A 27515-nucleotide genomic window follows, 5' to 3' on the forward strand; every position below is an offset into this window, starting at 1 on the left:
TCATTTATAAAGAGAACATTTTAAAATATGTCCTTTGACTCAAGATACTTGGTTCAATTCTCATATGGGAAGTCTTGCCTGGGAAGATAAGACTGAAAATTTTCTTATCTAAATTCACTAAAATTACTGATTCAAAAAGAGAATTTTGATTTTTCAATGGAGAGATGTCCGAGCATGAAACACTCTATTATGCTCAGTGGATTTAATCTTTCACTAGTTTTAGTTTAATTGAGGATATTAGAGGCATAATGAGGACGTAATTAATTGATGCTTTAACAACTGTGTACCAATTATAATGTCTTTTTTTTAAGGTGCCAAGTTCTTGACTTAGACATATCCTTTCTGATATATAGTATTCATGGCAAGAGCTGATAAAATTTTTTCTTGGATTTTCAAAATACAAGCAGAGTAGGTTCCTACTTTTTAATTTTCTGAAGTGACTATTCTTCCTATCACAGTCTGTTCTGAAAATTGCTTACATGTCATGTTTTTGGGGTGGCCAGTACATTTCTGTATTTATAAAGGGAAAGTGTCCACCCTCCAAAACCAGTGACATTTATTTAAACTTATTATAAAAACAAAAAAATTATCAACAATTTAATTTTGTTCTTTATCAACGTTTTTCTATGATCTTAAAAGATATTTATAAAATTACCAACAAATTCTAGTTTAACTATAAAAATACTGTATAAAAATATTTCTAATGATGTGTTTGGCTCTTGCCTTAGAGTAAATGTAAGTAGTCAATCTTTATGTGTAAATTGAGTAACAATTACCATATTTTATTGAATCGAAGATGCAACTGATTGAAAGAAGCATCTTTAAGTTCCACTATGAAAGAAAAAAAGGCTGTCAATTACACTTGATACACAATCAATAATCGAGACATTTCCATTTGCAGAAGTGGAAAAACGTGCATCTCAAAATCAATGAAATATGTCATTTAGTCATATTCTAAACACTATCTATTAAATCTTTCATTCTCAACTTTCACATAAATAAGGCATGATTTAGTTAAGCAAAGAAAACTTTATTTCTACTACACATAACAACATATTGCTCTAAGAAACAACTGCTATATTAGTTTTAGCATTAATGTGTAGATTAAGAAACACATGTCAACAATCCCTGCTCCCCAGACAAAACAATGTTGTGCACAGACTATCAAACATGAAAAAAAAGCTGTCAACTGTCCACAGGGAGTGAGTCCAGTCACATTTTCAGTCAGTCAGCTGAGGATTATGTCATTATTTAGTCTTTGTTCTGTAGAAAGAACACAACACAAGTATGAAAATCATCACCTGGAAGGAAACAGCTGTTGTATATAGTATTCCTAAAATGTTAGGAATTATTCCTTTATTTCAGTATAACCAATGTTTTCTGCTTACTTATTCATAGATGCCCCCAAATAAGCAAAACCAAAGTTACCTGGAAGGATGATGCAAGCACATACTGAATTTCTGGAGGGAAAATGCTGTAAATTAATACAAAATCAGAATGCTATGAAATACTAGAATTTCTCTTTTCCTCAAATAGAGACATATTTTGTATATCAGCCTCATCTCAAAACATCAGTCAACTATTCTCAAAGTTATATTCTTAGACCAGTTTCTTCTCTTACTTCCTAGGTGTGGCTCACTGAAACTTGGGCTTATTCCTCAGAGATGAAAGGAACTAGCCTTTTTGGGCAGTGTCATGTCCTCGTGAATTTCACTAATCTGACCCTCCTCATTTTTGCTCTAAATACGTATAATAAATAGTTCAATAAGGGAAAAATGGTAGATGTATTATTTCATGACTAGTCATGCTGAAAAATAGGCACCTCCTCAAATGTGGGGAATTGGATGAATGTACATCACTTTTATAGGGTATTAATACTAGTAAAGTTCTGTACCAGCAGACCTCAAGGAAGTTTTGTATCATTAAACTTTTAGTTTATGATCATTTGGAGATGATGTCTCAAAGGTTTCACTTAAGTTACCAGTACAAGAGTTTTGGCTCACACTTGAAAAACATTTTTAAAAATTTTATAAGGAATTTTGCTTTCAATAACTAATATTGTTCTTTCAATACATCATGAAGAAAAGCCTGAGAAAGGTGAAGAGATCTGCTCAATCTTAGTGAGTTAAGTGTCAGCTGGAATTCAAACCCTGTCCTTGTGATTTTAAGTCTAATATTTTCCATGCTATAGCATAACCATTAGGAAAGGTTCAAGCACAAGATTAATTTACATATTTTTCTGATACTAATAAGTTTTTAAAGACAAAAATTCTTTGAATAAAAAAATTGTTACCTATATGTTGAAATATTCACAGACATGAATACTTTTTCATGCTATTTTAGAAGATAGCTTGTCTAAGTAGAATTCAGTTCTTAACATTTTATTTGTAAACACAAATAACTGCTTGTTTTAAAAAAGACTTCACTGGCAATTTAATATTTCTACATTGTATGGAGTACTGGGAGTGGTTGTGTAATCAAATAAAACATTTGAAAACATTTCTAAATTAGGATTACTCCCAATGGGCCCAATATACACTTCCTATAGTCAACTGCCTTCTAGGAAAGGGGGAACTAACCACTTAACTTGCTCTACTAGGTGAAGGGTCATCAGAAGGAAGGCTTGAGGCAATTCATCCTGATATTGATAATTCTCTTGATCAGAAAGAAAACCTCAAGTGAAAAAATTGCATCTAAAGTGCTTGCCAATGGCTACCATTTGACCAGCAGTGGACTTGGGAAATTAGTGTGTGTGGGAAGAGAAAACACTCATCCCTTCCCCTGAAACTCAGAATTCATTTATAGAATAAAAATGTGAAATAGTTGAACATTTCTAAATTTACAAGAATGTTCCCCCAACCCATGAAGATATAAATTGACTGTTATAGAAAACAAAAATTTAAGTTCGATTTCTGAAAACTAATAAAAGGAATTTATATGGCTGCGTGTATCATTATTTATGATAAACAAAAGGGTTTTTGGTAAATTGTCAGAATTATTTTTTAATGCTTATATGCACAAAATAGTATTTTTCTGAATGTGTAGTTTTAAGGCACAAATTCACATATATAAGTCCAGGAAAACACCAACTTTAGGTTCAAAGTTCTATTATTTAATATTGTGCTTTAGGCATTTTATTAGTGAGAAGTGAGAACGTTCTTTATAAAGACTGTTATAAATTACTTCATTTCATAACGGAAGTCATTAAGTCTTCAAGTTAAAAATCTTTATAAGTACTTCAACTTTAATGTTTATGAAAGCATACAGTAAAAAAGTTCAACTCTTAACATCTATGACATTCACAAACCAAAAAGTAATTAATTTTCCAAATTGAAATCTGATTTTATTTTATAGAAGGGCAAAAACATTCTTCTAGTAAACATTGAAACCTATTACGTTTTAAAAAGTTCAAGTTAAAAAAAAATTTTATAAAATTATTCTGAACTGGTTTTATCAGCAAAGTTGTAAGCCACAGTGCTCTTAACTGACAACTTCTAAATCACTAAAAAGAAACTCCTAAAGTTTATATTATACATATTCCTTTTGTTATACTATTAAGCCAGTGTGTCTTAAAATTCAGATTAAAAAAGGCTTACCTCAAGAATCAGTAAGTTCTTTGTCGTTTATTAGATTCTTCTCTTGGGGAATCTGCCAGCATAACTTTAAGTCTGACTCCATTCAGGATTTTTCCATGTAAAGTACTAATCGCATCATTAGCACTTATTCTATCTGCATACTTGGCATACCCCACATTTTTTCCTGACACAAGGTAAACTTCGATCAGGTTACCAAAACGACTGAAACAAAGTAAAAAAAAAAAAAATCAACTGACGTTACTAAATACTGCTGCTCAGGTCTAAAAGTTGGGGTCCATTCTGGACTTCTTTTTCACCTCTTTCCCCATATGGTATCTCCCATTCAATCTCACTTCTTAAACATCTGTCAGTTTCTCTTCATTCTCACTCGGGTTTCTTTTTTCATGAAGACCATCATTACCTTTTCTTAGGTTACTCTAATATCCTCTTTACTAGTTTCCCTGTCCCTCTCCAATCAATTCCCCACCCTGTCTTCTGAGTGATCTATCTGAAACATAAATATCATTTCCTCCCTAAAAGTCCCTTCAGCAGCTCATTGCCTGCAGAGTAAGACAAACTCCTTAAAATACTTTGTGAGCCTTTCTTGACAGTTTCCTTGTCCTCTCCAGCTTTATCTTCCTTCAGTCTCAAATTCCATATTCTAATAACCTCTCTCACTTTCTCTCTGGCAGGAATAACCACCCACACTCCCAGTTTACTTTCTGGGTTAAATTATTTTTATCCTTCAGGTCTCCACTCTACCTCACTTCTTTCAGGGAGTCTTCTAAGTTCACAGCTTGTCCACTCTTTTCATAGCACTAATCTTACCAGGTTGAAATTTCCTATTTACTTATATGTCTCCTAAATAAGGTTATCCCTAAGACAATAACTATTTTATCGCCAAAACCGGTTTGGCTCAGTGGATAGAGCATCGGGCCTGCGGACTGAAAGGTCCCAGGTTCAATTCCGGTCAAGGGCATGTACCTTGGTTGTGGGCACATCCCCAGTAGGGGGTGTGCAAGAGGCAGCTGATCGATGTTTCTCTCTCATCGATTTTTCTGACTATCTATCCCTCTCCCTTCCTCTCTGTGAAAAATCAATAAAATATATTTAAAAAAAATAACTATTTTATCTTGTTTACCTATTATAATGTTTTGTTTATACAATGTCTCTAGCATTTGGCATAGCGCCTGCCTGGACCAGAGGACAGGTTTAAGAAATAAACTAAATGAGTCAGCAACATGAGAGTCAAAATACTTGAATTTGTACCACATACCTGATATTTTGTGCAGCTCTTTAATAAGTTTCCTATCTATCTTTTTAATTCACTAACATTGTTGTAAGGCACATGGGAAAAAGAAAAAGTTATGGAGTTATATTAAAAACAGAAATAAACAAGAGCCTTTCCCCTTTTTACACTAATTACATGTTCTTCCATACAATCAAGTAATTGTTTACTGAATGAAGTTTTTATAAAATCCTTAAGCATACAACAGAGTATGAACGAAACAGAAGATACTTAGTAAACATTGTTCATTTAAATTGCAACTACAATGAAAAGGCTATGTGGAAAGAATTCTAGAGGACAGGTGTATGCAGATATATCTTATATGAAGAAACAGATGACCTGTCCATTCTACATATGCTTTTCAAAACAATCCTATGGGTTTTATGCCTTCAAAAAAAATAACAGAAAACTTAAGTCTGTGTGGAAACATAGAATGTGTGAATGATAGAAAAGGAAATGATCATATATTTTAAAAGGTGATATCAACAGTTTTTAAAAGCACAGAACAAATCACCTCTATCTGATAGGTATTGGATTTAAGAAGTTTCAAGATTGTGAGTGCTTAAAGGACTCATTTAAACAAATTATATTATAAAATGTAACTTTGTGGAACTGATATCTTACCAGAATATATCCTCTAATACATCTAAAGGTAAAGGATGAGGGTTAAACACGATAAACAGTCTTTCTTTCACAGGAGTTTCAGGAGGGGCTGTTTTTTTGCATGATGGAAGTACAACATCTGTTTGGATTTGAGGCAACTGTGATCCAGAACTTCCTCCAAACTGCTGCTAAAGAGGTAGGTACAAAACGAGAAAAAGAAAAACTACACTTTAGGGATCTTAAGCCAAGAGCTAAAGAGATGAATATCATGGCACCTATGTGGTCTTTTACTATAGCTCTGAAAATGTTCTTACATAGGTAATAAACCAAGGCCACATTTATTTTATACCCTATGGATGTATTGTGAAGGTTAAATTCTTACCTACTTACCAGAAATTGCTGTTGACTTGGGTTATTCCAGACCATTGATGCAAGCTGTGCAGCTACCATCTGTGTTGCCATTTTTCTAAGGAGACTGAAGATAGCAACTGATAATTTACAGAAAACTAGAAATACACAGTCTCTTAACAGTAACTTGTTTTGTATGGCCTCCTCACCTGAGAGATTAATTATTTTCTATTTTTATTCTTTAAGTCATAATCACATATACCCAAAGCTTGGCTTTTGACACTCCTGGAATGGTACTTACTCTGTGGCATTATTCCCATCATCAATGAAGGAAACACCAATCCGATTTCCAGGAGGGTATTGAAATCCATGTAACTTGTATTTTGCATAAATAGCTGATGCTACATTGAAATACTGAACCACTCCATGACCTAAAACAAAGGTAGATAATATAGAGGAGTTAAAGAGAATGAATGCTTTTGTGGTACTGCCACAAAAATGAAACAATGTAGAAATACCCTAATATCATACAGACAGTAAATACAGAATTAAATGTGACAGAAAATAAAGTTCTCTTACACACCTGTGTAACAGTTGTGTTCCTACAAAGCAATGTATAAGCCAGATTTTGGTAAAAATATGAACATGATATTTTAAGGATAATACTTCCCTTTAAATGCCTCCCTTTAAAAACAGCCTTTAAAAGTCAAAAGGCTTTAAAATTACAAGATGGATTAAACTAACACTAGATAATAGGCTTAATCAATTAATTATTAAAAGTTCAAATGGCTGATATTACAGCTTTGCTTCTATTAAGAGTGGGAAATAGAAAGTAGGTACCTGAAGTGAAGCAAGTAAGTTTCATTTCAAGGTATAAAGTTTAAGAAAAAGAGATGTAGGGATGAGGAGGATATTTAAGGGTTTATAAGTTTGCCTAGCATTAATCAAGAGTACAAACAGTGCGGAAGCTCAGGGGGAAGGTGGGGGAGTGGGTGTGGGAAGAAGAAAAAAAAAAAAAGAGTACTATCCTGTGGTGTTTTTGTTGTACTACTAGAAACAGAAAATGCTCTATTTCGTGGGAGTTAAAATATTTAAAAAAAATAAATGACTCGGTATAAAAAAGACAAATTCCCAGGGGTTTATTTATCAAGGAATCACTGTATTTAAAGTTTAAAGCTGATAAAAAGAAAAATTGTTACACAAACAGTATCTAACATATGAAGTATCACTGAAGAAAAGCCATTTTATCAAAACACACATTTAAAAATAATATAGACATTATTTTACCATAGTTTGAATAAGGATCTCGTTGAACTTCACAATATTCCAATCCTGGTACTATATCAAAAATGCTGAAAAGCTGCTCTTCAGTGAAAGGAACTCTTGATACAACTGACAGGCGTTTGGAGATAGCTTCTTGGCCTCTGTTGTCATTCTTGTCAAAATTTGAAAATTCAGGTTGTTGCTCTTCAATTATATAGAAAAAAGTAAATCTTTAAATTTCTATACATTCAAGAATTCATTTAACACTTTAGATACTAGAAAAAAAAATGAACTTTCATTGAGTCCATTCCACTGAACAAAGGCACTCTATTTTGTAGAATGCTCTTGGTCATCAGTACCAACAAAAGGGACCAATGACAAGAATACTGACAACTTTTGCCCACTGCCCAGCATTCAACACAGAAGCATAAGCAGAAATGTGTAATCTAATTTAATAGGAATATATTTAGTATGCGAAACTGCAAAATATGACAAGTGATTCTTCTAAAAGAACATTTGTGCCAAATGACATTCACAGTCTTTACTTTCACCACTCATTCCCCCCTTTTCCTAGCTTACTACTTTTCTTTTCCTCTCCTTTCTCTAGCTTTAATTCTAAAGCAACAGTGGCTTAGGGATACAATTTTAGGATTCAATACTGAGGAAATATCTGTATATGTCTTTCATACTTTTTTGGCTAGCTGCGTAGAGGTAGAAACTCACCCAAAAAGGTGGCAGTGACAATTTAATATGGAGAAAATGCATAACTAACCATAGAAAATTATAACTGAAAGTTAAACTAAGTGTTAAATATTAAGGACATGAGAAGTCATGACAAACTAAAAACAAAACAAAAACAAGTACCACTACAGTATGACTTTTATTCACTAAGTGATATTTACAGACTGCTAATAAAATAATACTTTTAAAAAGTCAATTGAGATTGTATGTACTACTTCCACAATAAGGTAAAGGTAGCCCACTTACCAAATGGAAACATATTTATTCTAGGTTCATGTCCCAAAGTCTCCTGCCTCATATTAGTATAATAATCTTGTTCTGAGGATTCAGATGCTTTATTTTTGGGTTCTGCCAAGATTGCCCTAAAACCTGAAAAGAGAATCCATGAATTTAAAGATTCATAGCAAATTTAACATACCTGTAAATATACTTGATTGCTAGTGACTGACTTAGCTTTATAAATACAGGGTGTCCCAAAAAAATGTATATACACTTTGAATAATTATTTATTCTAATGTGTTAAATCTGAATAAAATTGAGCTATCAAAAAATATACGTGTATACATTTCTGGGGGATACCCTGTATAATTATATAAAATAAAATATATATAATTGCCATCTCCACCAGACCCTACTTCTTTGCTTTTTGGAATATAAAAAAGGTCAAATAAAAAACAGCAAGAATTCCAAATTATGGGTCAATGTAAGACATGAAAGATCAGCAATTCTATGCAATTCGTTCTAATCTCCCTTAACTACAGATGACATCATCATTCATTGTCCCAGGCTCCTCAACATCAAATCCTATAGGGCTTCTTCACATTCAACCTGTCATCAAGATTATTCCTTTGAAATACTCTAAGATGGTGTTATGTTCCACTCTAACTTCCCTGCCTCTGTTTTTAATTTAGATTCTCTTCAATTAATTGCAACAACCCTTCAACTGGTCTCTGCCTATGAATCCAGGATTTTAAATAAGGATGCAAGAATGAGCTTCAAAAGGTGGGAAGGTTCCTTCATGAACCTTCTGAAACTTTAAACAAAATGCTTATGCATATGGACATGTTTCAAAGAAGAAGGTTCATAGTTTCTATTGTATTATTCAATGGCTCCAAAAAGGATAAAAGTAGCCAGTTTGAATTCTTTCCCTGGAAATCCATCCTTGATACTGTGGTAGATCAACTGTACTGAAATAGTTTTTCTTACTTTTCTCCTTTTAAAACAATCTACAAGGCAATCCAAATGTGGACCAAGCTTCAACTCTTTCTAACCTCCCACACATGGTTCCACTGTATCTAGTTATCTCTGTCTCATAATTTCTCAACAGAAATGTTATACTTTACTCAGGATTATGCAAAGACATGTTTATACCTAGCTCTGAGCCTTTGCTAATACTGCTCTCACCTTCTGTCCTGCCTACTCTCCACCAGATGCAAATCCTACTTCCAATGCATTCCCATGTTCATTCAGTGTACTTGTTTTTCACCTCTGGTAGACTATTTTCAGTATCTTTAAGTTCTCAATAAATATTTAGTAAGGTTTTGTTACTATACTAGGTACTTGGGGTGACAAATTTAGACAAATAAAACATACACTTTGCTTTCAAAAAGCCTTTTAAAAATTCTATTACTCCCTATTTTTTGCCTTTTAATCTTGGCTACTCAATCCTATCCTATCTAATAAAAGAGTAATATGCAAATTGACCATCACTCCAACACACAAGATGGCTGCCCCCATGTGGACACAAGATGGCCACCACAAGATGGCCAGCAGGGCCCTAGCTGGTTTGACTCAGTGGATAGAGCGTCGGCCTGGAAACTGAAGGGTCCCAGGTTCGATTCCGGTCAAGGGCATGTACCTTGGTTGCAGGCACATCCCCAGTAGGAGATGTGCAGGAGGCAGCTGATCGATGCTTCTCTCTCATCGATGTTTCTAACTCTCTGTAAAAAATCAATAAAATATATATATATAAAAAAGATGGCCAGCAGGGGAGGGCAGCTGGGAGGGACCAGGCCTGCCAGGGAGGGCAGTTGGGGGCGATCAAGCCTGCAGGGGAGGGCAGTTAGGGGTGACCAGGCCGGCAGAGGAGGGAAGTTGGGGGTGACCGGGCCTGCAGGGAAGGGCAGTTGGGGGGGACCCAGGCCTGCAGGGGAGAGCAGTTAGGGGTGACCAGGCCTGCAGGGGAGGGCAGTTAGGGGCAATCAGGCTGGCAGGGGAGCAGTTAGGCGTCAATCAGGCTGGCAGGGAGTGGTTAGGGGGTGATCAGGCTGGCAGGCAGAAGCAATTAGGGGCAATCAGGAAGGCAGGCAGGAAAGCAGTTGGGAGCCAGCAGTCCTGGATTGTCCGACTGCCCGTGTAGGCCCGATCCTCCCAGGATTGGGCCTAAATAGGCAGTCAGACATCCCTCGAGAGGTCCCAGATTGGAGAGGGTGCAGGCTGGGCTGAGGGACACACCCACCCCGTGCACAAATTTCGTGCACCGGGCCTCTAGTCTACACTAATAAAAGAGAAACATTCAAATTAACCATCACTCCACTACGCCCACCAGCCAATCAGGAGGGAATATGCAAATTAGAAGGAGAAAGATGGCAACTGCCCAGCTGCTCCAGGCGCAGAGTGGTTGGGCGGGGCAGGATGCCTGCTATGAGAGGGTGGGCGGGGGGGAGGGGGCGAAGGGATCTACAGGAGCGGCACTCTGGCCACAGCGAAGACAAAGACTGCAGACTCCAGAGTCTGCAGCAAAGATGGCAGACTCTGGCCAGAGTCTGCAGCAAAGCATCGAAGACAAAACGGCAGACTCCGGCCTGAATCTGCAGCGAAGATGGCAGACACCGGCCGGAGTCTGCAGCAAAGACGAAGAAGGCAGACTCTGGGCAGAGTCTGTAGCAAAGGCAGCAGACTCCGGCCGGAGCGAAGGCCTGGGTCCCAGGTGCCGGGGAAAACTGGTGCTGGAAGCTAAGGGAAGGAAGGCCTATTGCACAAATCTCTTCGTGCAACGGGCCTCTAATATAGCTATAAATTCCTTAAATGGCAAGACTATTTTATATTTCATTTGTAAGCCTCTTTTTAACCTATTGGTGAGTATACCATAGGTATTCAATTAATGCTGACTGAGAAATTTAGATGGGTCTGAGAGCAAATTTTGGTGTGTACCTTAGCGTTACCTAATTAACAGTAATTATGTGCAGTGTGTATAAATTTTTATAATATCCTGAAACACACTAATTTAATTACTGCATATAGCATTTCTAAAGGTCAATAAGTCTAGAAGTATCACAATAAGGAAAATTCTCCTTGGCTTCCTTTCTTTTTTTTTTTTATTAATCCTCACCTGAGGATTTTTTTCTATTTTTCTCAGACAGAGTGGATGGGAGGGCGGGAGGGAGGGAGGAAGCAGAGAGAAACATCAATGTTAGAGAGACACATTGATTGGTTGCCTCCCGTAAGTGCCAGGACTTGGGTGGGGAATGAACCTTGTGCCCTTGATCTGAAATCGAACCTGTGACCTTTCAGTGCTCTGGCCAATGCTCTAACTACTGAGCAACACCAGCCAGGGCTCTCCTTGGCTTTTTTTTTTTTTTTTTTTTGTATATTTTTATTGATTTCAGAGAGGGAGAGGGAGAGAGAGTTAGTAACATCAATGATGAGAGAGAATCATTGATTGGCTGCCTCCTGCATGCCCCCTACTGGGGATCAAGCCTGCAACCTGGGCATGTGCCCCTTACCGTAACTGAACCTGGGACCCTTTAGTCCACAGGCTGACACTCTATCCACTGAGCCAAACCGGCTAGGGCTCCTTGGCTTCTTTATAATTCTTATTCTCCATGATTTATATCAGCAACAGCAAATCTAATCAATGTCACTCTAGCTTGAAATTAACCCAATGTATATTTACTTACCTATATTAGCAAACCTTATAAATGCTATCCTTAACCTAGGTTTGTTAGTATACTAACTTCTATTTAGGGTTTAGGTCAAATATGAATAAATATTAAAGAAAACTTATTAATTTTTTTAATATAAATAAGAATACGTATTTTTAAAAAAACACCTGAAAGGATAGATTAATTTCTTAAATACTTAATATTGTAAAATATGCACTTAAAAAAAACCCCAAACCTATAGAAATAATAATCAAAATATGGCAACAACATTTTCACTTACTAAGTTAGTATAGTTACTATTTCTTTTCAAGATGGGGCCTCAATGAAAGCTTAATTATAGCCCAAAATAATTTTCATCTGAGGGCTATATATATTTAAACTCCCACTGCTAAGATTAAATTAGTAGATATGATTATTAACAAAAACTAGAATTCATTTATTGAGAATAATTATAATTTTAAAAAAGTTTTTAACAATGTAAATACATACTTACTTCGATCACAGTTTTCTATTGCTTGGGCAGCTTGTGATGGTTTTAAGTATCGAACATAGCCCAAACCTTTACTTTCTCCAGTGATTTTATTCTTAATAATGCTGCAATACTCGATATCTCCATACACCTATGAAAGTTAAAAAAAAAAAAAAATCCTAGAAGTGTCAAAATTAATAATTGAACAGGGATTATTTCAGAACTTAAAATTTATTTGTACCTCTTATTTACCAAATAATCCTATATAATAAAAGGTAATATGCAAATTGTCCCCTTGGGAGTTCGACCAACTGGGAGTTCAACCGCTCGCTGTGACATGCACTGACCACCAGGGGGCAGCGCGGAATGAAGGAACGCCCCTGCCGGCAGCTGGGGGAAGGCAGGCCCCGATCGGTCCTGATCATCGGCCAGGCCTAGGGACTCTACCTGTGCATGAATTTTGTGCACTGGGCTTCTAGTAACCAAAATAATAAAAATATTGATTTAATGAGCATTTGCTTTATATATACTATCTTATTGTTACAACAGTCTTTCAAGGATATATATAGGATGTCCCCTAAATGTATACACACACTTTGAATAATTATAAAAGCAGTATCTATTAAAATACATTTCATTTTCAAACTGAGCCATCAGCTGTTAAAATGTGTATATATTTTGGGGGTCACCCTGTATATGTATTATATTGCTTATTTCACAGAAAAGTAAGCTGGGCTGTAGAGAGATCAAATAACTTGCCCAAGTTATAAAGGGAGAGTAAGAATTTGAACATGGTCTGAGAGCTGCAAAGTCTAGCTCATTAGTGGTTAAGAGCAGAGGCTCTGGAATTGAACCTTCTGGTTCAACTCTTGGCTCAGCAACTTATTAACTAAGTGGTTTAGTTATCTTCTCTGTGGCTGTCTCCGTATCTGTTAACTGGTGCTAATAGCTGTACCTCACAGAGTTAATTTAAAGGTTATATGAACTAATACACCAAGATGCTTGCATGTATTTTCCAGTTTATATATATTCTATAATTTATATATATATATATATATATATATATATATATAAAATTGATTTTTTTACAGAGAGGAAGGGAGAGGGATAGAGTTAGAAACATCAATGAGAGAGAAACATCGATCAGCTGCCTCCTGCACACCCCCTACCGGGGATGTGCCCGCAACCAAAGTACATGCCCTTGACCGGAACCAAACCTGGGATCCTTCAGTCCGCAGGCAAACGCTCCATCCACTGAGCCAAACCGGTTATGGCTCTATAATTTTTAAAGTTACTTTATTCTAGGTTTAATACTTAAAAAACAGATTGAAAAAGATAACTTAAAAATAGTTATTTAATTCCCCACCACCAATCTAATGATCTAACATACCATACTTTAGATTTAGTAACTGTGCAAACAATTTAGGATTATGAGTTATCAAATGCTAGCTGATTAGAAAACATAAGTACCTTAAATTTTTCCCGTAGATCTTCTTCTGTGTAGGACTTTGGTATCATAACAAAGATTCTTGTAAGTTCTTCATCTTCTACATCTCGGTGATTTCCAGATGATCTGGACTGAGCAATTAAAACCTAACAAACAAATTCCACAAAATAATGTGCAAAAAAATCAGTTGTTTTCCTATTCTTTTTTTAAAAATATATTTTTTATTGATTTGAGAGGAAGGGCGAGGGAAACATCAATGATGAGAATCATTGATTGGCTGTCTCCTGCACGCCCCTACTGAAAAAATTTTAAGCAATCTTTATTGCAATGACTTTAAAAAAAAAAATCCTCACTCAAGGATATGTTTGATTTTAGAGAGAAAAGGAGAAACATCGATTGGTTTTTCCCATATGCTCCCAGACTGGGGATCGAACCGGAAACCTTTTTGGTGTATGGGACGATGCTCTAACCAACTGAGGCACCTACCTGGCTGGGCTGCAGTGACTTTTTATATGAGCTATTACCAACCTCTGCACTATTTTTTCTAAATGGATTCCGGTTTACCAAAAACAATAGTGAATGAACTAAAAAAGAATGTGTACTCTGCAGTTGTTAGGTAGTGTTCACTAAATGTCAATTTATAGTTAAGTGTTATTAAAATGTTACATATCTACTAATTTTTGTCTACTAGTTCTATCAGATACTGAGAGGAATGTATAAACATCTGATTGTGAATTTGTCTCCTCTGTTCTATCAATAATGCATAATGTATTTTGAAGCTCTATTATTGGCTACCTAACAATATGGATTGTTATGTACTTTTTGACTGATATTTTTTATGTTAACACTCCTCTCCTGTTGAAGACCATTTTGTCTGATACCACAACTGCTGTTTCTATTCTTTTACTTTCAACCACTTTGTATTTTTAATACCCAAAGTGTCTCTTGTAAATAGCATTTAGTTCATTCTTTTTTTAAAATCCCCACAATCTACTTTTTTTAAAAACTATTTTTTTCTTGATATTTAGAGCAAGAAAAACACTGATTGACTGCCTTCTGCACGCCCCCTACTGGGAATCCAGCCCACAACCAGGGCATGTGCCCTGATGGGAAATTGAACTGGCAACCTTTTCATGGTAAGACCGACGCACAACCAATTGAGCCACACCAGCCAAGGTGACAATCTCTGCCTTTTTATTGGAATGTTTACTATATTTGTTTAATGTAATATTTGACATAGTTGGGTTTAATTCTAGATGGTCATATTTTTAATTTTTTTCTATCATCAATATTTTTTAAAAAAAGATAGCTCTGGCTGGGAGGTTCAATTAGTTGGAGTATCATCTGGTACACCAAAAGGTTGTGGGTTTGATTCCTGGTCAGGGCACATACCTAGGTTTTTTAATACTCGGGTGAGAATTAAAAAAAAAAATTATCATACTCTGGATCATCTCATTGACAATGCAAATGATGTACTGAGTAAGAAAATATACAGAATGATTTGAGGCTCTATTTTTTTATTATTGATAATTTAGTTTTATTGAAACATCATCTATGACATTAGATTATTAATCGGAATTTAGTTTTATATTGCTTTAATTTGTAAAACTGTCTTGGTTTTATTTTTTTTAAAATATATTTTATTGATTTTTTTTTTACAGAGAGGAAGGGAGAGGGATAGAATGTTAGAAACATCGATGAGAGAGAAACATCAATCAGCTGCCTCCTGCACACCCCCTACTGGGGATGTACCTGCAACCAAGGTACATGCCCTTGACCAGAATCAAACCTGGGACCCTTCAGTCCGCAGGCCGATGCTCTATCCACTGAGCCAAACTGGTCAGGGCTGTCTTGGTTTTATATCAGGGGTGGGGAACGTGCAGCCCACAGGTCATATGAGGCATGCGAAATCATTTGGTCTGGCCCTGCCAAGGCCTTAGGGGTGAGTTAATTAAATGTTTGACCAAATATAGCAGGCTAATTTTTAAGTTGATAATTTTATATGGCCCGAAAATGGTGTTAAAAATCTCCAAATGGCACTTGAAAAAAGTTCCCCACCCGTTTTATATTATTAAGAGTAATGTTAAAAATCTCTAAATAGGATTGTGGATTTCTATATAGAGCTATAAGCACAAAAATTTTTTTTTTTTAATATATTTTATTGATATTTTACAGAGAGGAAGGGAGAGGGATAGAGAGCTAGAAACATCGATGAGAGAGAAACATCGATCAGCTGCCTCCTGCACACCTCCCACTGGGGATGTGCCCGCAACCAAGGTACATGCCCTTGACCGGAATCGAACCCGGGACCCTTCAGTCCACAGGCTGACGCTCTATCCACTGAGCCAAACCGGTTTCGGCTAAGCACAAAAATTTTAATGGCTAGTTTTATTTTTATAACTTGAGGAAAAGTAATAAAATTAATATAAATTGCCCCACAAAGGCTTTTGAGAGTTTTTTCCTTCTTTTAAAGGGGGGATCTATGTCATTTAAGAATGACAAAATCTGGACCTATGGTATTATACAATAAAAGGCAGCAACTAAAAAACCCAGAGCTTATAAAGCCATGAGATTTTAGGAATATTGAAAAAGGCTGTGCATGGCCCATGGACACAGACAATGGGTCGGTAAGGGCCTGGGGCGGGAAGGGGGCATATGTAATACTTTCAACAATAAAGAATTATTTTAAAAGAGATTATGTTTGCTTGGAAAATAGCTGTCACAGAGATGTGGAACTTGCTTACAAGACACAGCCACATATATATCCCCAGGTAGAGTCTACTTCCAGTTTCAGTAAATCTTTACTCTATGTCCACTATATTATGAGATATTAACACTGACTAATGCAGAAATGGCCCACTATAAAGTTGGTCTAGTGGACAATAAGGAACCTTTAAGTATATGGGAGGATATTAGGGAGCGAAAAGGAGTCTCAGGTAATAAGATTTGAGATGAAAGGTGCCATCAGATCAGAAATTTCTAAATCTTAGCAGACTGGAATGTTTCATATATCTGATAAAGGAGACAGTATATAAGTAGACAACAAGTATAATTAATCTCCTAATGGATGATTTCTCCTGAGATTTTATGTTCATAGACTATGGGCTCTAAGAGACATTCTTGCAAAGCTAAAAACCAATTATTTTTCTCTTGTATTTTCTAGGTTTACTGTTTTCCTCTAGATAATGTAGCTGGTAACAAAATGACTTTTACTTGGACAATCAACTGGCTATAGGCCTGGTGCGGTAATTTTGTAATTTTTCTTGTAGATAGATCCTTTGGGATTTTGCAATAGCAAAGTACATAAAAAAATTAAAAATTAAAGCTGAATTAATTTAACTGTGAATACTGGAAAAAAAATTACATTCCAGTGGAAGATAGCTCAAGTTGCAGCTGCTGAAGAATGAACTTAAGACTGTCTAGGTAGGCACTGTAGTGAAACAGCCCTCTGGCTGAAAATAAGTGAACAAAAATGTGAAAAACAGAATTTAAACTTTCATTATCTTTGGGAATAATTTAATTTCTCTGTGGCTAAAAGGGAAGGTGCATTTCAGTGCTGGGAATTTTACTTCTCTTATAGTAATTTAATGACGGAAAGTAGATCAATGGGTTTCAAATTTGGAGCATGTTTTCCGTTATAATCTCTGTGGTTATGTTCCTCAAAAGTATAAAAACCCTCTTCCCTAAGATCATAATTGGAAGATGAAAATGATCTATCTAATGCAGGAGTCAGCAAACTACAGCCTTCTGTTTTTCTACAACTTAAGCATTGTTTTTATATTTTTAAAGGGCCGTTGAAAATAAAGAGTATTTGACAGACTGTATGTGGCTCACAAGGCCTAAATATTGACTATCTGACCCTTTAGAAAACAAGTTTGCAAACTCCCGATCTAGAATATGCTGTGGCCTTACAATTAGTTTTGTTGATGATCAGTTGTCACCCGTCAAAGGGTTGGAGAGGTGGGAGGAGTGTCTACTGTTGTTGGTGCAGTCCCAGGCACTTCCTCTTTTGCATATGCAGGTAAAGGAAAGGCCTCCAGAAATGGAAATATCTGTCTCTCATTTATATAAGTCCATATTTGTAATATTCTTCTCATTTTCTGTAGTAAATGGAAAAAACTTTGAGAAAGCAGAATTCTGTGGAAAGCTAACTAGTTCTGCAGGACAGGTGAAGGATACACTTGAGCAACTGCTAGATTCTCAGATCACAGGAAGTAAGGAATGACATCTTGGCAACAACAAGGATATAGGAGGGCTTACTTTGTACCAGGCACTGTGCTAAAAGCATAGCTTGTCATATAACCCTTCCTGCCATGTGTCATTTGTCTTAATTTTACAGACAAGTGAAGAAACTTAATATAAATACCACTAGGGTGAACTAAGTACACAAAGAAGCATTTAATACAACTACACTACCATCAATCACAATGGTTCGGCTCTTCTTAATGCAGTTTACTTTGGTTTGCTTTCAAAGAAAAGCGGCAGTAACAAACACGTGCTATTAATACCGTCACAAATAGGGCTTATTTAAAATGGTTTTGAGAATCACAAAAGGGGTAAATATGTAATATTAGCCATTTTAATCACCTGCACTTAAATATTATATACATTTGTCAGGTAGTGGGAAAATGCCCAACACCAGAGAGCCACAGTTTAATGCACTTTTATCAAGTTGTTAAACGCCATACCTAACTGTGGAAAAGCAGGGTCACCTGTTTTTATAATGGTAAACTGGGGCTGGGTAGGGGGTTGTTCTGAGAGAGGAGGGTCAAAGAAGTCCTCAAAGTAGGCCAGGGCCAGAGCTGGGCCAGGAATCCCGAGTTCCAGATTAGGGACCGTGGGCGTGGGGGGTGGGGGGTGGGGAGGCGTGGCCGGAGTCGCCACAGCTGCCAGGCCTGACCCGGGGGCGGATATTCTTTCCGCACCTCCCCCCAATCCCTGCACCCCGATGCAGGCTCGCGAGCGGTCCTGAAAAACCCTCTACCCAAGGCCATCCTTCCCGCTTCTCGTCCCCAGAATGCCAGGTGCAGCCTAGTCCGCTCCCGGGAGCAGGCTATCACTGCCCGACCCCAACACAGCTGTAGGGGAAGGGAGGCCCGAGACCCATCCCCACCCCCGAACACGGTCCCTGCGGGTATCCCAACCCGGGCACCCGCACCTTGATAGGCTTGGTGTCGTAGGGGCCGAGGCACCGGCCATGCATCTCCTCCATGGCCCTACAGGCCTGCGAGCTGCGTGCGAACTTGATGAAGGCGATGCCCTTTGACTCCTTCGTGTGCTTGTCCCGCACCACCCAGATATCCTGGATCTCGCCGAAGGGGGAGAAGCGCTCCCGCAGGACCGACTCGGGCGTGTACTTGCTGATCACCAGGAAGATGCGGCTGTTGGGCGGCTCGTCCAGGCTGTCCACGCCCGGGCGGAAGCCTCCGCCGCTCGCACAGCTGCCTGCTTCGTCCATGGTGTCCCACCAGACGCGGGAGCCAGGCCCAGTCGCCTTCAGCTCTCCTGGCTTCCACCGGGCCCGCCACCGCCGCTGTCGCACACCTGGCCGTTGCGGATCCGGCGCTCCGCTTCCGGAAGACGTAAGAGTCTGGCGAGGTCCCGCTGTGCGGCTGCCGGCTTCTGGCTAGTAGCCTGCAGCGCCCCCTGGCGACCCGGAGGAGCTTGTCCCAGTCCCGGTCTTGAATCCAGTGGAGCCGAAGTCGTGTGCCATCCTGTACCCTGTGGCCAGAACAGCCTCGGATGTCACACAGGCTTTTCCAACTCTGGCTTTCCACCACCTTCAGAGGATTCTTTCCCCAAATTTACCATCTTGGTCATAAGCTCAAAAGAGAACCATAGAATTAAAATGGAAAAGCCTTAATGCTGAAAGGAACCTTTGAGCTTATCCAATTCCAGCCTCATTTATTGACAAAATTGGCATGAGGAAACCGAGGCTTGTGGAATGGCCCATGGTAACAGAGATACAGGTAACAGAGCCCAAACCGGGACCGATGCCTCTGCCAATCTGCTCAACTCCCACAAGCACCCCTGGGCGTTTGAGAGCAGAAAGGGTAGACTACTCAACTATGAAACTAGGAGAAATTGTAAGGTGTAGGCAACGCGCATAATCACTTCTAAGGCTTCGTGTTAATGGGCCTTGAGGAGAGGTTTTCAGAAAACGAGCAAAATCCCAGAAATAAGGCCTGGATATAGCATTGGCATTGGAATGAAGTGAAAGGAATAAACCAGAAAGTGGTCCTGGAGCCGAGCTCTTTGATTGTTTCTTGACTGCTAAGATCTGGGTTGCTATGCTATGACCTTAGAGAAATATTGTGTGCCAACTATGTTCCAGGCTCTTGTCAAGGAGCTAGACATACAATCTGGAATAGCAAAGACATGATTCCTGCCCTCAGAGAACTTTTATTCTATTATGGAAATCTTACATGAAAATATATAATGCAAAGTAATGTCAGATTGTATTCAACTGTTTTGCCTGAACTGTGTGAGCTTGGACAAGTTACCTCATATTTCCAACTTCAGTGTTTTCAATTGTAAAGTAGAAATAATATTACCTATTAAATGGGATAGTTGTCAAGCTTAATTAATTAATTCATCTTAATCTAAAACAAATGTTTTTGATTGTCTGCAAATGTTTTTGATGTGTTAGGCACTAAACTATACTGAAGTGATATAGTATTAAACAAAATGGTCACTCTGCTTCCCTCATGCAGTTAATAGTTTAAGCTTGTATAGTTAGGATTACATGAGAAAATATGTATGAAACCAATAGCTTAGAGATCAAATGAGATAATATATGTACAATGGCACAATGGAGGTTTATTTTCTTGCTCTCTTTGACTATGGCGTCCATTTCCCAACTCTGGATATTGTATAATTGTGTGATGACAACTAACAGTCAGGCATTCTGGGTTCTCACCCTGAATTTAGCACAAGATTCTGACAGTTTCTCCTTGCATTTCATTCCACATTTTTAAAAGGAGGGCTCCATTTACCCTGGACCTTAGCAGTCAAGGAGGTATTTTTTTAAATTTATTTATTCTTTATTGATTAAAGTATTACATATGTCTCCTTCTCCCCACCCCAAGTCAAGGAGGTATTTTATCCAACTTTCCACTTCTTTTAATCTTATCTAGACCAATCAAAATGAATGAAAACAATGTGGTAATGTAACAACTTTATTGATGTGAGGAAGTGTGAAGATTCTAGCAATACTATTTGCACACCAGTGCCATCTGGTGGAAAATATACAATTTTCTTCAACCACTTATCGGACAATTTCTGCTCTGTAAAATATTTGTTGGCTGATATTCAGAGAAGTTACTTTTTTTTTCTTAAAGAAATGATTAAAGATTGCATAAAGCAAAACCAGGAACAGATATATTGGGAAATGCTAAGAAAGCAAAATTTCTTTGCCACTCAATCATGTGAAATACCGCATATTCAACAAAAATAAGAAATGTACGTATAAATTACTAAAATACAATAAATATTTTCCTCATTGGCATCAATTTATTTTAAATACAGCTCTATTGGATATAATTCATATGTCATACAATTCATCCATTTAAAGTGTTCAATTAAATAGTTTTTAATATGTTCACAACCATTTCCATAATCAATTTTAGAACATTTCCATCACTCAATAATGACAGTTGTTATGTTTCAAATAATATGAAATCATATTTGAACATTATTTACATGTAATTAAAACAGCTGAAATTCTGAGGTTTGAAAGAATGATTATTAATTGGTCTTACATAGAGAAAAAATGTGCTGGATATTTGCAGGTTAAATTGTTTCAAGTCTTTAAAACATGTACCATATAATTCACAATTATTAGAATGATAAACACATATTTATTTCACATGAAATTCAGATTTCCCTTGAAAATTTTCTTGCAAGACTTTATTGATTTTTAAAAAAATAAGAGGTAATATTGAAATGAGAGGTGACTTATTTTTGAAATGCAAGGAGAAAGTAGTAAATTCTTGTCATTGTTTTTCAGATTTTCTTGAATTATGATGTAATTGCAATGAAGCTTACTGGTTATCAATATTCATCTTCATATATTTAATTAATTAAAACTGTTTTGCCTTATTTGCCAATATTTAGTAGATTTTGCCACTGATATTTATTGGTGATGAATTAGAAACTTTCATATAGTCCAAAGTTTTCATTTTCCATCTGTAAGGCTAAAGCCTACCGGTAATATATGCAAGCACCCACCCTGGCCTATGGTAAGCAATCAGAAAATGGTAGTTTCTGTTTTCTTGAATTTGCATGTCTTCATTTGAGTTTGAGAATATTTAACTTTTGATTTTTTTCCCTCCAGTAGACCTGGTCCTTTTGAATCAATTTGAAGACATCTTTTAAATATGTAGATCACAGGACAAAACTCACACTTAGGTACCACTTAGGATAGTTTTATTAAACCATTGGGTACTGTGGTTATTTCAATTAAATTTAAAGTAATTAAGGTTAACTATAATTAAAATAATTAAAAATTCCATTAGTCACATTAACCACATTTTGAGTGCTCAAAAGCTACTTGTGACTAGTAGACAGTGCACAAAAAAGAACATTTTCTTCATGGCAGAAAAGTATTTTGGATTGAGCTCTAGAAAAAAAGAATATTGGGTAAAGCTCTTGTTTTATAATTCACCAAATTTTCAGTCACTTTCTCAAATTCCTTGATTGCTGAACACAAAAATATTTTAATATTCTTATTTCTCTGTCACAGCTTTACCACACACATCTCACTGAGTAATGATGTAACCACAGGTAAGCTACTTTCCTCTCTCAAGTTTTCCTGAACACAAATTGACTTTCTCACCCGTCTGCTTTCAATCCACTCGTCTTCTTGTAGCTTTCTCAGTCCTTCCCTCCATATCTTTTCCTCTTGTTCCTTCAGGATTCACTTCCTGTTTCTATTCATACCCCATTCCATTCTTTTGGCAATTAGCAGTCAGGTTGCCAACTTGCTGTCAGTTCTTGTATTACTATGTTTTTTGTAGCTCATTTATAATGATTTAACTTTTAATGTAGTATTTAAATTCTACCCTAGCTTAATTGTAGCTCATGAAAAATTGGGGCTGTGGTTCGGTGTTGCTTGGTACAGTGCCTGCCCATAGTAAGCTCTTGTTTTATTCTTTTATTCACGTGATTTAATCTACGATCAAATGCTAATGGACCGTTCATAAAATGTTGAGTTCCTTCTTCAAGTAAGAACTGGTACGTACTATGACTATACGTAGTTAATTTAATTCTCTGGTTCGGTAAAAGCTAAACGAAGGGAAAAAAGCCTGGCTTGGGATGGTGGTGCTCGGAAGGCATTTATTTACTTTGCCACCTTTCGACTCAGTCTTTCACTGTGCAGCAAGTGCAAGCTTGGAGCCCTGTGAGAGTTGCGATCCTGCGGGATCTGGGGGCCAATCAGCAGCGCGGATGGAGCCCAGCTTGCCATTGGCTGGCGTCCACTGGAAGCACGTGCCTGGCTGGGTCACCCTGCGGGTCCTTACGGAGCTGCGCTGTGGTGCGGGGGCTCTGGCCCGGCAGCCACCAAAGTGACTGCTAAGGGTTCCCTGGAGAGGCCCTGAGGTAGGTGTGGGACTGGCTGGGAGGGAGTGGGCCAACCAGTTAGGAGATCTGAGCACTGATTATGAGCTGATGCAATTTGGACCTGGGTCTACCCAGAGAGGATTATTCAACTGTCCTTCTCGTCCTACTCATAAAGAGACTTGCCCTAGCCCCGGCCCCAGCCTGGTGGGACCCAGGTGTCCCTACGTTCAAAAGAAGAATGTTTCTAGCGAGCCTTTCAGATTTGTGGGTGGGACTGATTCTGAGAAGAGCCTTCTGCCCAGTTAGCCTTTGATATGGAGGTGATGGTATGGAGGAATCCAGATTGGGAATTTGGAAGACTGGATTCTTGTTCCAGCTCAGAGGTTCAATAGCAGCCTATTGGAAAAGGGAAAGGCCGTAGACTCCTGTGGTGTGTGGGGTTTAGGGTGTGTTCATAGACGTGAAGTGATTCACCCAGAATCACGTCGTTGTGATGCACCCCACTTCAGTACTTTTTTGCACTACAGCATGCAGAATCCCACTTAAAATATTCTAGTGAGCTTCCCCTCCCTCTTTCATCACTTCAGTTTTGTGGGTTTTGTAAATTTGGAAAGCTTTATTGGTGCCTTGGTTGTTGTTGCTACATTCCTGTTTACAGGGAAAGTGAGAAATGACAATGGTATGTACCAATGTTAAAAAGTATTTCACTGCCCCGCTGGTGTGGTTCAGTGGTTTAGCGTGGAACCATGCCCCAAGAGGTTGCCATGTGAGGGGGAGGGAGGTGTTGGAGGCTGGATCCCCATTAGGGGGTGGGGATGTGCAGGAGGCAGCCCACTGATTTTTCTATCTCTCTCTCTCCCTCTATCTAAAATCAATAAAAAATATTAAAAAAATATTTTCACTTACTTTAACCACTCTCATTTAGTTAACATCTATAGTGTGTCAGACATGGTGTTAAACACACGGCTACCTAAATCACTCTAAAAAGGGAATCGTTAACATTAAAATTCCAGGATTAGAGATTTAATATTGCTCTTCCTCTCACCTTTCACTATCTCTCTTCTCATCAACTTGTAACTTTAAACAAGTATGCCTCATTTGCCTTTTCTGTAAAAATAGGAATATTAATATTTATCTTTCAGGGTTGGTGTGAGGATTAAGTGAATTAATAATTCAGGGTGGGACAAAAGTAGGTTTACAGTTGTGAGTGTGTGAAACACAGAGTTCATTCTTGTATTATTACCGGTATTTATTAATCATTGTATTATTTTCCATACGAACAACCGTAAACCTTTTGCCCTATCCTGTATATAAAGAGCTAAGACTATGCCTGGCACACTGTAAGCATATATAAGTGTTTGCTATTCTTTTAAAAAATCTTTATTGTTGAAAGTATTACATATACTCCCTCCCCCCCACCCCATTTGATCCCCTCCAACCCACCCCACCCCTCTGACCCAGGACTTCACCACCCTATTGACTGTGTCCTTGGGTTATCCATATATGCATACAAGTTCTTTGGTTGATTACCCTCACTACCCCTTCTGTGTTTGCTATTCTTATCCTATTTAGCATTAGAATTACTTAATTCCTGGATGAGTTAGCATTCTCATACCACATGTCACATATTTCAGTGAGATATTTTTTTTCTTAATTTCTAAATACTAGTAGAGTGCCCAATAATTATAAGACAAAATTAATTCCCTTAGTATCATTCCTAGTCTTCCTTCCTTTCTGCCATTGCTGAATCTGTTGGTTTTAATGCACTTTGATGCAAGGGTCATTGGTACTTGCACAGCAAGTGGTTAAAGATGGCAGTAGTGAATGTTTTAATTATTATCAACACTAGTAGTTTGAACAGTTAATAGTGGAAATTTTCTCTTAAGTGACCTGCATGTAACATCTATATGAGTAAAGAAAACTTTAGTTTTTTTTCTTTTTTAAAAAATGTCTAGCACCCAGCCAGCACAAGTCAGTGGTTGGGCATGAACCTATGAACAAGGAGGTCATGGTTCGATTCTCTGTCAGGGCACATGCCCAGGTTATGGGTTCGATCCTCAGTGTGGGGCATGCTAGAGGCAGTGGATCAATGATTCTCTCTCATCATTGATTTTTCTATCTCTTTCCCTATCCCTTCCTCTCTGAAATCAATAAAAATATATTTAAAAAAATGTCTAGCCGAAACCAGTTTGGCTCAGTGGATGGAGCGTCAGCCTGCGGACTGAAGGGTCCCAGGTTCGATTCTGGTCAAGGGCATGTACCTTGGTTGCGGGAGCATCCCCAGTGGGAGGTGTGCAAGAGGCAGCTGATCGATGTTTCTCTCTCATCGATGTTTCTAACTCTCAGTCCTTCTCCCTTCCTCTCTGTAAAAAATCAATAAAATATATATTAAAAAAAATGTCTAGTTTCTGGAATTGGTACCAATAACATTTAATTTAATATTTCTGTTTTATATAAAAATTTGAAATAAAGATTCTTTAGGTAGTATTGAGATAACATTTAGTTTTTATATGATATGAGCTTCATGGTTATAGTGAATGTATTTTGCTAAAAGACAGAAATTTGTTTTTCTGACTAGTCTTTCTCCTTATGGCTCCTGTTCAAAGACTCAGTGAATTCTGTATCTAGATAGAGAATTGATAGAACTCATATAGGTAGAAATTGAATGTAGTGTTTTGAGTGAAGTTTGGAATTTTTAAGTAAGCTTCTCTCTTGGATAAAGTGAGTTTCCTTACAGTGCTTTTTTATCAGATTTAAAATATTAACATTTTAGTTGTTTTGAATACTGCCCAGAAAAAATTTCTATCTTCCCTTTAGATGTGTTATTAACACCATTTTGGGTTCCACATAGATTTAAAGAAATTGGTAAGATATTAATTTTGCAGGTTACTGTATATGAAGTACTACCCTCTCTCTAATAGCCAACTTTAGTTAACCAGTATCGTATTTTCAATATTGTCAGAATAACATAAAATTTTCTGTTCCCAGTAGTAATGAAGGTAAAAATATGCTCAGAACTGTACTGTCAAAGAAAATAGGTATTTTCATAATTTCTGTAATAGTAGCTTGTGTTGAAATCCATCCCCACCCCTCCCATGCACCATTCTTCAAAGAATACAAAAAGCAGAAAACAAAACCCAAGTACTGCATTCATTAACATTTCAAACTACATTTTTTTCAATAAATTGAAATTATTTTAATTTTTACATGAATTTAGATGGAGGAGGCATTTACTTAGTTATATAACAGAATTTTTGGCAGTCTTAACCAAAATATCTTTGTACAAAATTTATTTATAACTATCACCATATAATAAAATCTTCTCTATTTAGAACCATATATTCTCCACTACAATAGTATTAAATGAGTACTGATGCTGACTGAACTCAGCAATGTTATTTTATTGCTTTTAGATAATGCTTGATCTGATCTGGTAGATTTGTTTTTAGCTGAGAATATAAATAAATGAGAAATTATTGTTACATATAGTTTTCTGTGGCCTCATTCTTTTCTGTATGATTTTTAAGAAATATATATTTTTATTGATTTCAGAGAGGAAGGGAGAGGGAGAGAAAGAAGCATCAATGATGAGAGAGAATCACTGATCTGCTGCCTCCTGCACACCCCTACTGGGGATTGAGACTGCAACCAGGGGGTATGTGCCATGGACTGGAATCGAACCTGGGACCCTTCAGTCCGCAGGCCGATGCTCTATCCACTGAGCCAAACCTGCTAAGGCTGGTATGATTTTTAATTTTACAGTTCTGTATGTTGCTGCAGGCATAAAGCACACATAATACATGTATTTAAGCACATTTACATTTCTTTCTGTCATTTTTAAGTAAGGGGATATCAAATTAGACCTATATGCTTCACATCATTTTTTGCATATGCAGTTTTGGGGAATGAAAAGAAAAAATGGAATATGATTGCCCTAGTTAATGACCAGAAGTAAAACCAGGCTTATATCAATAGCAGCTTCTGAAGTAGCTATAGCTAGAAATTTTAAATAAGCATGGTAAATGAGATGATTAAGTCTATAAAATTGGATGCTATAATATGTGTTTTTGAGCATTCAGACTTTAAAGCAAGCATGCTTTAAATTATGTTTTTTTTGTTTAATATCTTTAGTATTCACTTCAAAGTGATGGAATTCCTGATATTCGCTTTAATCCATGGTCTGATGTTTCATTGCTAAACAAAATGGGAGATGCTGAGACAGGCAAGAAGGTCTTTACTAAAAAACTAGAGACCCAGTGCACGAATTCGTGCACCAGTGGGGTCCCTCAGCCTGGCCTGTGGGATCAGGCCAAAACCGGCTCTCCGATATCCCCCG

General features: G+C 37.3%; 1 protein-coding gene across 4 annotated transcripts; it reads right to left on the reverse strand.

Moving 5' to 3' along the window:
- Positions 1 to 393: 393 nt before the first annotated feature.
- RBM45 (RNA binding motif protein 45) lies at positions 394 to 19189 on the reverse strand. Of its 4 annotated transcripts, none has more exons than XR_013960763.1 (11): positions 18777 to 19178; positions 13642 to 13764; positions 12196 to 12322; positions 8065 to 8187; positions 7102 to 7281; positions 6116 to 6245; positions 5857 to 5941; positions 5488 to 5651; positions 3597 to 3797; positions 1429 to 1474; positions 394 to 1263 (listed from the first exon to the last, which is right to left on the reverse strand). XR_013960763.1 is itself a non-coding variant. In XM_080671413.1 (10 exons), exons 1-9 carry the CDS (start codon positions 19074 to 19076, stop codon positions 3605 to 3607), a joined length of 1428 nt encoding a protein of 475 aa, XP_080527539.1. In that variant the 5' UTR covers positions 19077 to 19183; the 3' UTR covers positions 764 to 1263; positions 3597 to 3604. The 4 variants fall into 4 exon arrangements, 2 of the variants coding, with proteins under 2 accessions (XP_080527539.1, XP_080527540.1); XR_013960764.1 differs by having other exon boundaries at positions 1013 to 1263; positions 5488 to 5654; positions 18777 to 19189; XM_080671413.1 differs by lacking the exon at positions 1429 to 1474 and having other exon boundaries at positions 764 to 1263; positions 5488 to 5654; positions 18777 to 19183.
- Positions 19190 to 27515: the final 8326 nt, after the last annotated feature.

The sequence above is a fragment of the Plecotus auritus genome (assembly GCF_963455305.1).
Source record: "Plecotus auritus genome assembly, chromosome: 5".
NCBI lineage: Eukaryota > Metazoa > Chordata > Mammalia > Chiroptera > Vespertilionidae > Plecotus > Plecotus auritus.

Coding starts and splice junctions, on each gene's coding strand:
- RBM45 (XM_080671413.1), bottom strand. CDS start 19,076: ATGGACGAAGCAGGCAGCTGTGCGAGCGGCGGAGGCTTCCGCCCGGGC. Junction 8,188..12,195: donor AATAGAAAACTGTGATCGAA/GTAAGTATGTAT, acceptor TTCTCTTTTCAG/GTTTTAGGGCAATCTTGGCA. Junction 3,798..5,487: donor GTATTAGAGGATATATTCTG/GTAAGATATCAG, acceptor ACTTTGTTTCAG/TCGTTTTGGTAACCTGATCG.